The sequence below is a fragment of the Cervus elaphus genome, chromosome 4 (assembly GCF_910594005.1).
Source record: "Cervus elaphus chromosome 4, mCerEla1.1, whole genome shotgun sequence".
NCBI lineage: Eukaryota > Metazoa > Chordata > Mammalia > Artiodactyla > Cervidae > Cervus > Cervus elaphus.
In genome coordinates, this window is record NC_057818.1 from 61,990,256 (window position 1) to 62,008,744 (window position 18,489).

Sequence of the window (18,489 nt, forward strand, 5' to 3'; positions counted from 1 at the left end):
GTAGACAACAAAGGGCTTCCTTGGTGGCTCAGTGGTAAAGAATCCACCTGCCAATGCAGGAGATGTGAGTTCAGTCCCTGGGTCTGAAAGATTCCTGGAGAAGGAAATGGCAACTCACTCTAGTTCTTGCCTGGGAAATCCCATGGACAAAGGAGCCTGGTGGGCCTCAGTCCATGGGGTCACAGGAGTAGGACACGACTTAACGGCTAAACCACCATCATCACCACCGTGGTAGATAACAGCTATTCCCTTTTTAAATGGAGAGAGGATCTTCTCCTGTGGTCCAGTGGTTAAGACTGTGCCTTCGAATGCCAGTAGTACAGGCTCAGTTCCTGGTCAGGGAGTTAAGATCCCACATGCCATGAGGTGTGGCTAAAAATCAAACAAACAACAACAAAAATCCATTGTTCTCCTGCTTTTTTTTTTTCTTCCACATGTAGCCCATCATGAAACACATATGAAAACCTCACTTTCACAGTGGCCAGTTCTACTCTATTTCTTGACCATCTGTTAGAATAATCTTTCATATAATCATCAATGATGGTCCTCATTCATAACAACATATCTAGAGAAGGTGTCGTGGCCACCAAAAACATGATATTTTGTTTTTAAATTAATTTGTCTGCATTGGGTCTTAGTTTCAGCACATGTGATCTTTTAGTTGTGGCATTTACCATCTAGTGCCCTGACCAGTGATCGAACTCTGGCCCCCTGCACTAAGGGTGGAGTCTTAGCCACTGTACCACCAAGCGTGTGTGTTGTGTGTTAGTCGCTCAGTCGTATCCGAATCTTTGCGACCCCATGGATTGCAGCCCACCAGGCTCCTCTGTCCATGGGATTCTCCAGGCAAGAATACTGGAGTGGGTTGCCATTCCCTTCTCCAGGGGATCTTCCCAACCCACGGATCAAACCCAGGTCTCCCACATTACAGGCAGATTCTTTACCATTTGAGCCAGGGAAGCACAACAGGGGGTCCCAAAAGCGTATTTTAGATAATATTTTTACATCTCTATTCTGGCTGTCCCCATGCTCTCAAATTTATACCATCTTGCTTCTTAAAATCAGTGTCCTAGTTTTTCCTGGTCTCATGAATATGAAAAAACCCCACCTAATGCAATAGGTGGGGTTTCATCTTACCCGTCTTTTCCCTGAGACTATCATGCTGACAAATGAAAGGCAGATAATGGAACAATAACATCAACAGATTTCAAACTTCAGGTTGTAGGTTATTAAAAACAATGGACCCTTTTCATGAGACCTCAGATAACTGAATAAACAATGTACCATCTGCAGATAATTAGATCTTTCCACAGATGTCTGATCCTTTGACAGGTATCAACTCATGAATTTTAAAGAATTTTACCTTTAATTGTCTGTGGAATTTAACATCTGAGATTGGTTATTTCAAACCTAATAGACTGAGTTTCCTCCCACTGTAAGTTTTCTTCTTTGTAAGTCCATTGAGAGGATTGTTTGAAGATTTATCTCCCCATTTACATTTGTCGTGTCTCTGTCTAGTGTGAATTCCTTGTGGAGTATCCTGAGTAATTGCTGCGAAGTCTTGACATTCTTGTATGGTTTCTATATTACATTAATTCTTTCAAGACCACAAAGGTATATATATTTTTATAAAGTTGATCACATTCAGTACATTTTTCAAGTGTCTCCCTAGAAAGAATCGTGTTATGTTCTACCAGGCTTAAAATCTGGATCGGCTTTGTCATGCATTTGTGTGGTTTTCCTCAAAAGTGTTTATTCTGATATCAAGTGAGGTGACAGCTCTGGTTATGGGCCTTGCCATCTGTATGTATTAGTTTTGTATGGTGTCTCTCCACAACGGAGCATCTTTTTAATTTTAGTTGAAACATATCGCTGTACAATTTTTGTTTCAGGTGTGATATTTAATGTTTAGTTTTTGCATACATTGTGAAATGACCACCACAGTGAGTCTAGTAGCCATCTGTGCCCAAAGTTCTTACCATATTATTGACCCTATTCTTTATGCCATATATTATACATCCTCCTGACTGACTTATTGCGTAATTGTCAATGTGCCCATTTTAAATTCCTTCATATAATTCACTTCTCTACCCCATTCTGGAAATCACATTTTTTCTGTGTGTCTGTTTTCACTGTATTTTGCATTTTTTTCTCTTTTAGATTCTATAGATAAGTAAAACCATGTGGTATTTGTCTTTGACTTTTTGTTCACTTAGCTTAGTACCTTCCATGTTGTTGCAAATGGAAATATTTCTTTATTTTAGGGAGTTCCCTGGCAGTCCAGTGGCTGATACTCAGTGCTTGTACTGCCAGGGTCTGGGTTCAATCCTGGTCAGGGAACTAAAATGCCACAAGCTGCACAGTGCAGCCAAAAAAAAAAAAAAAAGATTTTATGCTTGAGTGATATTCCATTTTATATATATATATATACACACACCACATTTTCACTATCCATTCATTCATCTTTGATGTTCAACCCAGTCTTCACATTAGATCAAAGAAGCACTTTGTAAATACATTTTTGTACCCTGACCAGAGTCCCTTTCAAATAAATGGGGTGAGACCCAACGTTAATTATATTTAAGATTCCCCAGGTGATTCTAACCTGAATCCTTCCTTGAGCTTCAGGACTCTGAGTCCTCCTATTCCTGAGGGCTGATATCTGGGCTGAGGGGAGGCGTTCTTCTCTGAGTGGGGATGGACCAGGGCCTGGTCTGTGACCTGAAGGGGATTGTCCGGTCTTCTGAGGTGCCCACTGCTGCTGTGTATGTGAGGGCTTCACCAGGAAGGGAGTAAGATCTGATGGAAAGTGTGGGAAAATGCTGTGTTGTTCTCTGTGTAGTTTACTGTTCGAGTCCCAAAGATTTCAAAGACAAAAACAAAAATAGAGTTGTAAGGCAAAATACTATTTTTAGTAGTATTTCACTCTTTTATCTTATTTGGGAATGATCTAGATATTTATAAACTACATATAATTTAATTTATCAAACATGTAAGGTTTCCTGTTGTCAACGAGTTGGGGAAAGATATTTAAAAAGTTTACCTGGAACCTTTTATCTCATACACAGTCAATTGGACATGTAAGCAAACTGCTGGCAAAAACAACTTTTTTTTTTTTAAACAACTTTTTACTGTAACCGTTTTCAACTTGTTAGGAGACATCTTAGTTTCTGTATAACTGGGCCAGGCAACTGGCCCAGCTTTCACCTTCAAACTGTGACAGTGGGCCTTCCCTGGTGGTTCAGTGGTAAAGAATCCGCCGGCCACTGCGGGAGACATGGGTTCATCCCTGGTCGGGGAAGATCCCACGTGCCTTGGGACAACGAAGTCCGTGGGCCAGAACTACTGCCCGTGCTCTGGAGCCAGGGAGCTGCAACTACTGAAGCCTGTGTGCCCCGGAGCCTGTGCTCTTGGCAAGAGACGCCACCGCAGTGAGAAGCCCGCATACAACAAGAGTAACCCCCGCTCACTGCAGTTAGAGAAGTGCCCAGGCAGCAAGGAGCACCCAGCACCGGTACCCCCACCCTCAACGTGGGGCAATACATTTAAAAAAGCATTTCAAATTAATAGGATCAACCTCCCACTCCCCGCCCCCTGCTCCGCGCCAGCCCTGCCTCCCAGCACTCCCCGCGGGGGCCGGGGGTCTCTCCAGGCTCCTAGCGCCAGGCCAAGGCCCCGCCCCCGGAAGGGCCCCTCTGGCCACTCTGGCCCCTCTGGCGCCCTTCTTTACGGAACCGGAAGTGGACTACGCGGAGAGAAGGTCACCCCGCTGAGTAAGTTGCTCGTCGGTACTGTAACTGTGCGGTGGCGGTGGCCCCCTTACCCCTTCTAACTCCATCCTCATGGCGTGGGGGTCGGCACGGGCCTAAAATCCCAGCACCCGCCTCTCCGCCCCCAGTCTATCCAGACGTCGCTGTTAGGGGTTGGGTGTATTTTCCACTGGGTTGAAATCGCAGAGGCTGGTCCCTGCCCTTGCGTTTTCCGCCTTTGGTCTCAATAGACACCGCCTTTCGCACATTTTCGTGCTTAAAACCCTTCCTACCTCTGCCCCCCGCCTCATGTAAAGCCCTCCTTCGCGAAGTGGATTCGCGCCCCTCAGCCTCGCCCTCTCGGCCCCTGGAGGCCGCGTCCTCTCCCCGGTCCAGGGATTCTGGAGAGCCCGCGCCGCTCCCGAGACCCGGTCCCTCCCGGCCCCTTCTGTCCTCGCGTCTCCTCAGGCCGCTCCTTCCGCCCCGCGGGCCTCCGCTCCCTGCCAGCCCGTCCCCTCACCCCGCGTAGGGGCAGGTGACCCCGGCCAATGTTTTTCAGCCCCCAGTTTTTCCTTCGGTTGGAAAACGGTCTCTTCCGTAGGCGGCCGTCTTACTGCGTCTCCTTTGCCATAAATAAGCGGGCGATGGGATCGGCAGCCGCAGAGAAGAAACCTGTGAGAGGAAAACTGATGAGGTGGAAAGAATAAGGGAAAACGGATGGAGACAGAAGATGGCTGAGGGTCTTGTAAAGAGACTGTAAGATGAAATAGATTTAGCCTTGAAAATAGTAGGTGAATAAAATAGAGAAATTTTAAGAGCCAGATCTCCAGGGATTGGGCAGCAACATGGGGAGAGGGGGGCCTCGATAACTGGTAGTAAGGGGAGCAACAGCGGTGAGGCACTTCACAGAGATTCTGCGAGAGGATAAAAGGTGGAGCCGTGGCCTTCAGAACTTCGTGGTCCTGAGAGAGGAACACATGACAGCGTGTGACTAGCGGAGCAGAAAGGAAGCATAGCCACGTGGGGTGCCTGAGAGTGGGGAGGAGGGGACTAAGAGGCAGAGGTTTGCAACCGGAGGGCAGAGAGGGCGTTGAGCTGGGGGAAGAAAGGAGCAGAAATGTAAAGATATGGGGGGAAAGAGCAACAAGAGGAGAAACAAGTTGCAGAGCTTGGCAGGACAGCAGAGAGAAATAGACCAGCAGGGGCACCAGCAGAATAGAAAAGATTAAAAAAGAGACAGAAACGGAGGGAGGGGGGAAATGGAGATAGACAATTAAATGGAAATGCATAATAGTGCAGGTAAAAAAAAAAAAAATAGTGCAGGAGAGGGAAACCTGTGTCCAGGTGGGAGGGGTGAGTTAGCTGGATTTGGACAAAGTTATGATGCACTGTTTTCTGGCTTTAGAATCTAATAGCTTTCTATTTTGTTTGCTTAAATTATACAGACGAAGATTCATATCGCCAAGCTGGAAGGTTTGTACATTTTGTAATTGTTTGTATGACAAGATAACGTCCCTTTGCAGTCCCTGTTGAGCCAAGGAGCAGTGACTTGACTCAGACAGGTGTGGCTCACCCCCTTCCATTTCCTGGCATGGGATGGAGGGGGCACTAGTGGGGCAAGAAAGGACTGGTTCTGTCCCCACATAGAACCTCTTTGAAGAAACATTGAAAGTGTTTTTCTGTAATGGATTTACTTTTTTTCTTTGTTTCCTTTACAGTTCTTTTGTTGTTAACTTTACATATATACTAGTGCATTAAATGTCTGAGTCCCTACAAATAATTACTAAGTTGTGAAATAAGTTTGGGGGCATTATGTATTCTACTCATGTGGTTCTTTTCTAAATATGATATATCCTCAATTTTTTAAAAGTGTTGACAGCAAGATTATTTCCTTTTATTGATTCAGATATTCTTGACACCAAAGTGCTTTCCCTGCCTTATGTTAATATATTGGAAAAGTGCTTTCATAACTAGTAAATACGTTTAGATTCTTTTGATGAGTACTTGGTAGAAATGTCTTTTATATTAACGGTCAAAACCTGCTTTAACCAGTTAGTCTAACTTTTTTTTATACATAGCATTCACATTTTATTTGGTATTATAAGTAACCTCGAGGTGATTTACAGCATATGGGAAGGTGTGTGTAGGTTATATGCAGATACTATGCCAGTTTATATAAGGGATTTGAATCCCTTATATATTTTTTTGCCTCTTTTATTCCTCTGTTCATGATGAAAAAGTTTGCTCAGAGCTTATTTCTAAGCTAAACCCTTACAATGTTTTCTGCACCAGCAGCTGTGCTTCTGCGACTGTTTAAATTACTTTACTTTGATTTTTCTGGAAAAGAAGAATTACCTGTTTGATGTCTGTGTGATTAGACCTTGAAAGAAGTTTCCTTTGATCAGGTATCTGATAGATGGTATTTTAAATGGGACAGGCAATAAGGACAAACTCTGCCCCCTGAACTTGCAGGATCTCATTTGGGAAACACCCCTATTCTGTTCACTCCACCAAGACTTTTTCAAAAAATGTCTCCCTTCTGGACCTCAGGGAGCCTGCTTATAACATGCAGATGAGAGACTAGACAAGAAACAGTCAGAGCAACGCTGACCCTGAAGTGATTGGCCAAACTGGGTATGTGTCTCTGTGTGGCAGTTCTTTTTGGAGAGAGTATCTAGTTTTTGTAGACGTGTATATGGGTCCCTGTCTTCCCAGAATGAAAAACAAAATTGCTGGCTTGGAGATAGGAACACAGGCTCTGAGTAGAAGTGACCGTAGTAGAAATATTTCTCAGCATTAAATGTAAATTTGTGGGTTTCTTTTTTTAAGTTTTAGTTTTGTATAGGGATATAGCTGATTGACAATGTTGTGATAGTTTCAGGAGACCTGTGAGAGTACTCAGGCATACATATACCTGTATCCATTCTCTCCCAAACTCCCCTCCCATCCAGGCTGCCACATAACATTGAGTTCCATGTGCTATACAGTAGGTCCTTGTTGGCTATCCATTTAAAATATAGCAGTGAGTACATGTCCATCCCAAACTGCCCATTTATCCCTTCTCCCCCAACCCTGCCACAATCATTCTCTAAGTCTGTGAGTCTCTTTCTGTTTTGTAAGTTCATTTGTATAATTTCTTTTTAGATTCCACATCTAAGGGATGTCATAAGATATTTCTCCTCTTACTTAACTTTACTCAGTATGGTGATTTCTGGGTCCCTCTGTGTTGCTGCAAATGACATTTTTTCCGTTTTGTTTAATGTTTCATTATATATAAGTACTACATTATATATAAGTACTACATCTTCTTTATCCATTCCTCTCTTAATGGACATTTGGGTTGCTTGCATGTTTTGGCTTTCATGAAGCCAGTTGTTTCAGGCACAGAAAATTATTTTCCTCCAATGTTAGAAGTACGGCCTAAGCTGAGCACACAGGGACCCTTGGGTGCAGGAGGATGGGTGCCTTGTGCTCAGGAGATGGAGCTGAAGGGTGCCTTTCAGCATCCACTCTACAGGTGACTTGTGTTGGGTGTTTGGGGAGGTCAAAGATCATTGTGCAGGGACACTGCTTTGAGAAAGATCTCCATTACGTCTTGCAAGAAATAAATCCTTCCTGCTCCAGGGGAAAAGAGAGACAGAGAAAGGAATCTTTCTACAGTTTTTAGAGTAACATAAGAAAAGTTTCAGACATCATTTTCTTGTTTACCTTTAGTACTCTTCAGTATTTTGTGTCGCAAATAAAGAAATGTTCAGTTGCACTGTGAAAGCTACAACAGGGGGATTTGGGGTGTTTCCTTGGGAGATGTCTGGGTCTCGCTGGGGCTTGTGCACTGCTGAAAACATCTTTTATACATAGTTTTCAAAGATGACAGTCTTTGGGCTGAGGTTACAGTGAATGAAAACATGGTGTTTTGCATCCAGTGGATCTTTGGATGTCTTCATACGTACTTTTCTCTCTGGCATGATTTATTAGAGTTTGGGAATTTTTTTGTGTGTGTGGTTTTTTTATAGCAGGATGAGTGGATCATTATGGGTTTTATAGAGACTGTGTTGGACCCCATGAGAGTTTGTAAGTTCATCTGAGTCCAAAAGGGAAGGAAATGATGAGCACTAAGCTTCAAATGGCAGAGTTTTCATTAGGGAGGTTTTACTAGGTATGTTCCGTGGACAGAACTTGAGAGGGGCCGTTACGTTCTTCAGTGTAGGGAGAGATTGTTCCAGGAATCAAGAGGACTGGCGACACCAAGTGAACGGTAGTACAGAGGGACATCCTTGGGAAGGTGTAGCTGCTACTTTTTTGCTGCCAGGCCAGTGCTAGTTCCTCTCCTGTCCTCTCCAACCCTGTCCCAAAACATGCGCACGCACGCGTGCACACACACACACACACACAGAATAGGGAACTCTTGTGTACTCTTAGTGGAAATGTAAATGGTATGGCTATTACAGAAAATGACTTAGAGATTCCCTTGTCTAGCTATCCAGAGGAAATTAAATCACAAAATTTAGGTCAGTATTTGCAACATGTACATCTAATGTTGACTGTGGTTCATACTGTGTTTCTACATACTTGATATTTGTTGAAAGAATAACACCTCAGTATTCTCGACACACAGAAGTAAAATGCTAGTTGTGAGTTGACAGAAGTGTAAATTACTTTATCAAATAGTCACACTGGATGCCTCATGTGTACGTACTTGTTCTTCATCTATTAGCCTCCGTCAAGATGGAAAATAGAATGTGAGGGGTGGACTAGACTTGCCTCCATGGGGTGCTGGTCAACTCAGGCTTGCCTTAGATCGATAAAGAATTCTGGGTATGCATGTTTTTTTTTTTTTTTTTGGGTATGCATGTTTTATACCCCCTGACCAGAGATTTCTTTTCATATTGTCAGTGTGGGGTCCAATCTCAATAGTGTTTAAGGGGCCAAGGTGCATCTAGCATTGAGCATCAGTACTCTCGATCCTCCTGTTCCTGAGCGCTGAGATCTGGGCTCAGGGTAGGGGCTGTGCTCTGAGTGGGGATGGACCAGGGCCTGGACTGTGACCTGAAAGGGATTGTGTGAGGTGGACAGCTGAGCGTTAGCTGAGGTGCCCCCTGCTGCTGTTTTCATGAGGCTTCACCAGGAGGGGAGTGAGATTTGAAGGAAAGGGTAGAAAAACTCCCATATTGATCTCTGGTCTCTCCTGTGACAGTGGCAGCCAAAGACTCTTTTCCACCTGATGAGATCTTCTTTGTGTGTGTGTGGTTGGGGCACAGAGAGAGAAGATATGGATTCTAACAGCAGTTTTGCAACTTTCAAGGTTGACTTCGAAAGACTTACTTTGCCCAAGGAAGAGCATAGAAGAGGAAGAAGAGGAAAGAAGAGGAGTCAGGCATGGCTGTTTCTCAGGTAAGGTCATATTCTCAGTGGATTCTCACACTGCCTTCCTGAAATGCCCTTCTCTGGACTCGCCAATTGTGTCTGACTCTGGAGTGTCCTGTCTGACTCCTGTACACGCACACTCACCCGGGGCCTTCCCTCAGGGCCTGTCATCTCCACTTAGATCCCGTCTCCCCATGACCTGGTGACCTGGCCCTTGTGAGGAGGCTCCCCTGGGCACCGTCCTGGGCAGGGCTTCTCACCCACGGGTTGGAGATGGGGTCTCAGTGCTGTTGGGCAGCAGGGATTGCTTAGGGCCCATCTGGATGCGCTCTCTGCTCTGTGAACCAGGGTAAAGAAGTTGAACATTAATATGCATAATATCTGATAAAATCTGAAAAACTGACCAGTGAGGGGTAATTCGTTCTTTTTGTAAGGCATTTGAAGCTAAATGACTCAGTCGTTGACTTCGTCTTTTTTTCTTTTTCTTTTTTAGCTATTTTATATTGGAGTAGAGCTGATTAACAGGTTGTGATAGTTTTAGGTGGGTGGAAAAGGGACTCAGCCGTACATACACATGTATCCATTCTCACTCAAACTCCCTTCCCATCCAGACTGTCATATAATATTGGGCAGAGTTCCATGTCCTATACAGGCGGACCTTGTTGGTTATTTATTTTAAATACAGCAGTGTGTGCATGTCCATCCCAAACTCCCTAACTATCCCTTCCCCATTCTTCCCCCTTGAGAACCATAAGTTTTTTCTCTATTGACTTCGAATCTTAATGGTTGCAAATGGAAGGGAATGTTCAGAAACAGACATCAGTGGTATAAGGAGATTGATTCCTTTTTTTTTTTGATGCGCCCCATGTCGGCTTGTAGTATCTTAGTTCCCCAACCAGGGTTTGAACCTAGGCCCACAGCTCTGAAAGCACAGAGTCCTAACCACTGGACTGCCAGGGAATGTTTTATTCCGTTTTTGAATTTGACCTATAAAATCAATCAAAATCTCTGGCAACTGGAAATTCTTTAAATCACTTTCGTCACCTCCATTCCTCAGAGGTTGTCTCTGCACTTGGTGGATTGTATCCTGTGATACGAAGATTTTACCTTTGTTACAAGTAAGGTTCCATCTTCATTCTTTTGCTTGGTTGTATAGAGTTGCTCTATATCATTTGTTATCGAGATTGTCCTTTACCCTTTGTGCAGTCTTTGAACCCTTGTCTGTACATTTTATATCATATTCACTGAATTATTTCTGGTACTCTAATGTGTTCCAGTGGGTTATGTATCTGGGCTTATGCTAGTACAACATCATCTTGATTACTTTGTAATATGTTTTGAATTTTGAAAAGGACAGCCTCCATCTTCTGTTTCAAGAGTATTTTGACTGTTTGGGGTCCCTTGAGGTTCCCTGTGAATTGTAATTTTTTTTTTTTTACAGCAAAAATTGCCTTTGAAATTTTGACAGGGATACCATTAGAATCTAACATTTTCAGTAATAAAGTCATTTTAAAACTATTAGGTCTTCCAATTCATGAGTACAGAGTATCATTTACTTTACTTATGTCCTCGGATTTCTCTTAGCAAACTTTAGTAATTTTCAGTGAGCAAACCTTTTACCTCCTTGGGCAATGCTGTCTAGGTTTGTCATAGCTTTCCCTCCAAGGAGCAAGCTTCTTTTAATTTCATGGCTGCAGTCACCATCTCCGGTAATTTTGGAACCAAGAAAATAAAGTCAGCCACTGTTTCCATTGTTTCCCCATCTATTTGCCATGAAGTGATGGGACTGGATGCCATGATCTTCCTTTTTTTGAATGTTGAGTTTTTTTTTTTTTTGAATGTTGAGTTTTAAGCCAGCTTTTTCACTCTCTTCTTTCACCATCATCAGGAGACTCTTTAGTTCCTCTCGCTTTCTGTCATAAAGATGGTGTCATCTTTGTATCTGAAGTTATTGATATTTCTCCCTGCAATCTTGTTTCCAGTTTGTGCTTCTTCCAGCCCAGCATTTCAAGTGATGTACTCAACATATAAGTTAAATAAGCAGGCTGACAGCATGCAACCTTGATGTACTCCTTTCCCAATACTGAACCAGTTCATAGTTCCGTGTCCAGTTCTAACTGTTGCTTCTTGACCTGCATACAGGTTTCTCAGGAGGCAGGTATGGTGGTCTAGTATGCACATCTCTTTAAGAATTTTCCAAAAATAAAAAAATTTAAAAATTTTAAAAAAAAAAGAATTTTCCAGTTTGATGTGATCCACATAGTCAAAGACTTTGGGTAGTCAATAAAGCAGAAGTAGATGTTTTTCTGGAATTCTCTTGCTTTTTCTATGTTCCAGCGGTTGTTGGGAATTTGATCTCTGGTTCCTCTGCCTTTTCACAATCCAGCTTGAACATCTGGAAGTTTTCAGTTCATGTACTATTGAAGCCTGGCTTGGAGAATTTTGAGCATTACTTTGCTAGCATGTGAAATGAGTGCAATTGTGTGGTAGTTTGAACATTCTTTGGCATTGCCTTTTTTTGGGGTTGGAATGAAAACTGACCTTTTCCAGTTTGGTGGCCACTGCTGAGTTTTTCAAATTTGCTGGCATATTGAGTACAGCATTTTAATAGCATCATCTTTTAGGATTTGAACTAGCTCAGCTGGAATTCTATCACCTCCACTATCTTTGTAGTGATGCTTCCTAAGGCCCACTTGATTGCACTCCAGGATATCTGGCTCTATGAGTGATCACACCATTGTGGTTATCTGGGTCATGAAGATCTTTTTTGTACAGTTCTTCTGTGTGTTCTTGCCATCTCTTCTGATTGTGGTAGGTCCATACCATTTCTGTCCTTTATTGAGCCCATCTTTGCATGAAATGTTCCCTTAGTATCTCTAATCCTCTTTAAGAGATCTGAAGTCTTCCCATTCTGTTGTTTTCCTCTATTTGCACTGATCACTAAGGAATGCTTTCTTATCTCTCCTTGCTATTCTTTGGAACTCTGCATTCAGATGTCTGTATCTTTCCTTTTCTCCTTTGCCTTTCACTTCTGTTTTCCCAGCTATTTGTAGGGCCTCTTCAGACAATCATTTTGCCTTTTTGCATTTCTTTTTCTTAAGGATGGATTTGATCACTGCTTCCTGTAGAATGTTACACACCTCTGTCCATGGTTCTTCAGGCACTCTGTCTATCAGATCTAATCCCTTGAATCTATTTGTCACTTCCACTGTATAATCGTAAGGAATTTGATTTAGGTCATAGGTCATACCTGAACGGTCTAGTGGTTTTTCATAGTTTCTTCAATTTAAGTTTGAATTTTGCAGTAAGGCATTCATGATCTGAGCCACAGTCAGTTCCAGGTCTTGTTTTTGCTGACTGTACAGAGCTTCTCCATCTTTGGCTGCAAAGAATATAATCAGTCTGATTATAGTATTCACCATCTGGTGATGTCCATGTGTAGAGTCTTCTCTTGTGTTGTTGGTCATTTGCTATGACCAGTGCATTCTGTTGGCAAAACTCTTGTTAGCCTTTGCCCTGCTTCATTTTAAACTCCAAAGCTAAACTTGCCTGTTCCTCCAGGTATCTCTTGACTTCCTACTTTGGCATTCCAGTTCCCTGTGCTGAAAAGGACATCTTTTTTGGGTGTTAGTTTTATAAGGTCTTGTAGGTCTTCATAGAACCATTCAAGTTCAGCTTCTTCAGCATTAGTGGTTGAGGCATAGATTTGGATTACTGTGATTTCGAATGGTTTGCCTTGGAGCTGAACAGAGATCGTTCTGTTGTTTTTGAGATTGCACCCAAGCACTGCATTTTGGACTCTGTTGTTGACTATGATGGCTACTCCATTTCTTCTAAAGGATTCTTGCGTACGGTAGTAGATATAATGACCTATCTTAACCACTCGACTGCTAGGGAATGCCCTGCTGCAGTTTTTAAGGTTATTTTTAGAAGTGGCAGTTTTCTCATGGAGCCTTTTTGGTTTGTACATATAAAACTTTATTACCTAGAGAAAAAGATAATTTTACCTCTGTTTCAATTTGTATAACCTTGACTTCTTTTTCTTGTCTAATGACTGTTGTCTAATGACTTTTTCTTGCTTTGGACTCTCAGTACTTTCTTGAACAGTAATACAGAGTTTACATCTTTTTATTTTCTTGAGTTTTTTTGCTGTTGGATGAAATGTTCTGTACATGTCTGTCAGGTACAATTGTTTTAATTTTTTGTTTCCATGCATATATGACTTGAATATTTAATTCTGTGCTGACATTTTGCTGTTGTCATTCTCTATATTTCTGTTGTTTGCTTCATATTTGGGTGAGTTCTAATGCTAGGTGTGATATTCGGTCACTCAGTCGTGTCCAGCTCTTTGCCACCCTATGGACTGCAGCACACGAGGCTTCCCTGTCCTTTACCATCTCCCTGAGCTTGCTCAAAATCATGCCCTTTGAGTCTGTGATGCCCTCCAACCTAGATGTATATCTGTTTGTAATTATTCTACCTTCTTGCTGAATTAACCTTTTTGTATAATATCCTTTTGCTCAATTTTTTGTGTTTATTTTTTCTAATATAGTCACCCCTGCTCTCTTTAGGATGGAGTGTCTTTTCCAATCCTTTCTCTGTTACTAGATTCGTGTCCTTAGATTTGTGAACGTTCATAGTTCCAGTTCTCTGACACACTCTTTGTGTCTCTCACTCTCTGTTTTTCTCCTGTGACATCCTCAAGGGATCCCCGCTCAGGCACACTGTACTCTGGTGAGAGGCAGGAGCCCTGGCCAGCCCCCATCAGTCCACTGTAACTTCAGAGGGCATGCATTCAGACTTTCCTTTTAATCATGAGATTTGGTGAAATAGTCTTTCTTACTTACAATGTATTTTTTTCCATATTCTTTATAGTTGTGATATTTAATTCTTTAAGTAGTTTTTAACTTTGCTTTGTGATCATTTTTTTCTTCATCTCTTTATGTATAATAGTAATAACTTTTCTAAGTTTGACTCAGTCTTTTATGAGTAGAACACAGAAATAAACTCTGCTTTGCATTTGTTAATACCTATCTATGTCAATGTTATGGTTTTCATTGTCTTTATATATAGGTATTCCACTCAAAGGATTTCAGTCAGAGGATCCTATTTTTTTTCATGTTACTACCATTTGGTACAGTTGATGCTTTTTCATTCTTGCAAAAATGCTGAAATTTACATGAATTAAAACGATGGTGAAAGAAATCATGCACAAATATGTCCAGAGACACCTTCTCTCATTTCAGTTATTTCTGCATTCACATGTGTGTCCGTGAGTTCATGAATCTAGAAGTGAACGGTTTTCATAAAAGACGTCATGATTTTATAACTGTGTACTGTATTATAGTTCAAAGTATAAATATATTTCGTGACCTTGCATTTTTCCTACACTCTCTTGTTCATGGTTCAGATAGTAGTAAGATTACTAACATGTTATATGTATGTGTTTGTGTGTGCATATCTGTAATCTTTTATTGCCTTCTGTGTTGTTCACTTTGAACTTATTTCAGGTCTCAGGGAGCCCTCTGTCATTGTGCTTCTAATCCTATTCTTTTTTTTTTTTTTCTTAATGCTCTTCTGTTACTTCAGTTTATGCTTTTTTATCTTCAGTTTAAGACTGCATTCTCTTTAATTGAGGTTCTTGCTGTATGATTTCTTATGTACAGCTGTATAATTTCTTACATACAGAAACTCAAATCTCCAGATGTCTCTGATACTTGTCTCTGTAGAATAGCATGTGTCTTTCTCTACTGAGCTATGACGTTCATAGCCATAAAGCATTTAGAATATACATAGCATCATTGAAGTATTCGAACACTTTTAGTTATTGCTGCTGTTCTTATGATTATAATTTAAAATTTTGACCTTTTTTTTAATAGCACTGTTGACTTTGTCATTTCTGATGCCACCACTCATAGTGTAGCTCATCTAGATATTGAATAGCAGTCAGTGTGTAAAACATCGTCTAACACTTCTGGAGGAACAACTCATTGTAGAATCTTACTTACACGTATTTCATGTATTGTTCACAAAAATGAAAAATCCATGTTGATTACAGGTTATCATAATCTCTGTGTAAAAGCATAAGGAATTAAAATTAGAGACCCGTAATTTCCTCCAAATAGCTTTACTTGGATCTGTCAGAATATTACTTCAGCTGAGTTCATCACCCCGCTCTCCTCTTCTCATTTGGTTTGAAAATAAGAGCTCTTCTCATGGCCCCTTGGTGAAATGTGTTTTCATTTCAGGCACAGTTGACCTTCAAGGATGTGGCCATAGAGTTCACTCAGGAGGAATGGGAATGCCTGGACCCTGCTCAGAGGGCCTTGTACAGGGACGTGATGGTGGAGACCCTCAGGAACCTAGTCTCCTTGGGTGAGGATGACTTCCCTCTGAAGTTGGGATCTGCCCTGGGGTACCACTGCATTTCCCACTGTGTGCCTCTTGGGAGCCCCGGGGTTACTTGACTGATCTGAAATCCCTATTGATTCCGACATGAAGAGCTTCAGGACGCAGCATCAGGAGTTTAAATCTACCTTTTCCTCTGACGATCTGCCCACTTCATGATACATCAGGAGTTCCAGAGCTTTTGTAGTTATAAAGCTCAATGGAAAACTTTTAACACATCCCTTTTCCTGTTTCTTACCCATGTACTTTTGATTCAGGAGTTTTAGGAAAAGACAATGTTTCTGTGCGTTACACTGTTCCCTGTGTATTCAGAAGGAGATAAACAGCAGGTGAATTTTGGAAATATTTTTCTGTTCCTCTCTGTATTCCATCAATCCTCAGTTGAACAGGGGACTAGGATTCTGGCAAAGCCACAGCAAGTCATGTGTCTTTCCTCTTATGTGGAGGTATTTCTGTTTCTTATCTGAATATTTTACCCACTTTGTAACAAGACAAAGAGCCCTGGTCAATGGAGAGTAAGGTGAGTGCCTTTGGTGGTGTATCAAAGTGTGAACACAGTTCAGATCTCAGAAGGGTCCGGGGGAGCCTCACTATCAATAGTGTTTACGTAAAGACTTTCCCTTCGTCAGAGAATTCTATAGGAAGTACAAACATTTACCTACTATGTGAACTCTCAGAGGAAATTTTTCTTCTCTGTAAGCTATCCCTCTTGTCTTTCCACATGTAAAATGTATTCTTTCACCTCTAGTGGTGCCACATCCCCACCAGGGACAAAGGCAGATCTTCTATCATGATCTGCAGCGCTCTGCCATCTGACTCCTGTGAACTCCTGTTGCTTGCCTTAGAGGAGCTTGAGGTGGACTTTTAAAGGGGCCTCTTACTCCCTCATCTCTCTTTCTCGACTTCACTCCATTGGCAGTCCAGTTCCCAGTCCACAGAGATAAGAGCTGATTCCTCCAGACAACAGTCCCTGAACCTTTGCTCATTCCATCTCCATTTGATGTTTTTAGAAGACTTCATCAGAAGGGGGAAAGCACTGGCTGCTCTTTGATTGCATTTGGCACCCCAGAATCTGCATGGAGCTGTCTCTCGTCCTGTCTGCTTGTTTGGATCCCTCTTCTATTCCTTCTCTTCTGCCTTGGCCATACTCTTCAGGCTTGTGTGTAACAGGGTGATGCATTCTGTTTCCTGTTCTTATTTTGCAGGAAAACTAAAGACAGTGCACACAGTCATGCTCTCTTTGATCCCCAGTCCTAATGAGGAGCGTTTGTGTGTCTTTCGGGCTCTTAGTTTGGTGTCGGTGGCTGGAGCACATTGTTCTGTCTGAAGATCTTGTGATGTATGACACACAAATCTCATGTATTTTTCACTCCTGTACTGTTCTATCTAGTCTGGGAATGTATTCTCTTCCTGATATACTCTTTTAAGTTTGTGTGTGATTTTTGCCTCTGAAGTTTGTTTATGAAATACATAGTCCTAGGCTCTGAAATTATATCCAGACTTTTTGCTGCGATAATCCACCCTCAGTTAATCAATACTTTCTGGTGGACTCTCTGTTACTGGGTAACAGATAAATTTGATGGAGAATACCATCCCTCGTGTATTGTAATATTTTCCTGCTATATAGAAAATTACCACTTCACGCTATAGTGAAGTGGTCTGCATGTTCTATGATACAAAACAGGAAATATCACCAGAACCTGACTGATAAATCTTTCTGGGTGTTTTTCCAGTTTTTGAGCAATTTCACAAAAGCCTGTCTCAGTGGCATTGTGACAGTGATGTTCACATGTGCTGTGACCATCCCCTTTCATTCTCAGTAAATGGTATAGGAATTTTTCCTCAGGATAACATTATCTCAGTTCACATCCTCATATTTTGAGGCTATTGTGTAAACTGTTGTTAATGTCTTTTGGTCATCTATGTGCCATTGTTCTTTGTACATCAACAGCTGATTTTGAAACATCTAAATCAGAGAACTTAGGAAGTGGAGTGATACTTTTAATCTGAACTGTAATTCATTTTTTGTTTAATAGACTGTCCAGTCCCCATGGAGTGGTCCTCACCCCCTGTGGAACGTCACTGGGCCACATACTCAAGAGTTTATTTCTGATGTCTCTGTTGTATACCACTGGTCTCTCTGTTTTTATGCTCATACCACGCTGCTTGGGTTAGTTTAGGTTTCTAAGAATTTTGAAATAATTGTGAAACTTCCAGCTTTCTTCTTTTCAATCTTGGTTTTGCTATTGAGTGTCTTTTGAGAATGCATTTGACTCTTAGGATGTATCTGTTTCTTCAAAAAAATCACAGTAATACTTGTTACACACTGTTGGGATTTTATTGGGGATTGGGTTGATTCTGTTGACCACTCAGGGTAGTATTTACACCCTGATCGTATTTACTTCTAATCCATTGAGCTTGGGATGTCTGCATTAATTTGACTTTTCAGATATTTTTCAGTTGTGTTTTCAGTTCATAGTGCATATATCTTTCCCTTCTTCTGTATGGTGTTGCTGAACACTTTATTTTTTTGATGGTATCGTAAATGGAATTTTCTTAATTTAATTCTTGATTTTTTTTGTTGTTAATGTAGGGAAAAAGTATTGATTTTTGTATATTGTCATTTTTATGAGTTCATTGTTATTATTATTATTATTTTTTGAGTTCATTATTTTTATCAGTTTTTTTTTCCAGACTCTTCAGAGCTTTTTATTTATTTTATTTTGCCACAACACGCACCATGTGGGATTCTAGATCCCCCACCAGGGATCGATCCTGGCAGTGGAAGCCTGGAGTCCTAACCTTGCCAAGACCGCCAAGGAATTCTCCAGGGTTTCTTATATTTCATTTGTCAACAGAGATGTTTTGCTTCTTTTTTCTATTGGGATTGTTTTATGTGTTTTTACTGCCTTTGAGTTCTTGCTAGAAATTCTAGTAATTTCTTTTTTTAGAGATAGTGCAAGTATCC

At 41.5% G+C, this 18,489-nt stretch overlaps 1 protein-coding gene across 1 annotated transcript in view; it reads left to right on the forward strand.

Moving 5' to 3' along the window:
• Positions 1–18,489, forward strand: part of LOC122692848 (zinc finger protein 665-like) — a 38,532-nt gene that overhangs the window by 15,234 nt on the left and 4,809 nt on the right. Inside the window, exons 6-7 of the mRNA XM_043900660.1 lie at positions 3,661–3,773; positions 9,052–9,140. Coding sequence (XP_043756595.1) covers positions 3,661–3,773; positions 9,052–9,140 — 202 coding nt within the window. The remainder of the gene's footprint in view (positions 1–3,660; positions 3,774–9,051; positions 9,141–18,489) is intronic.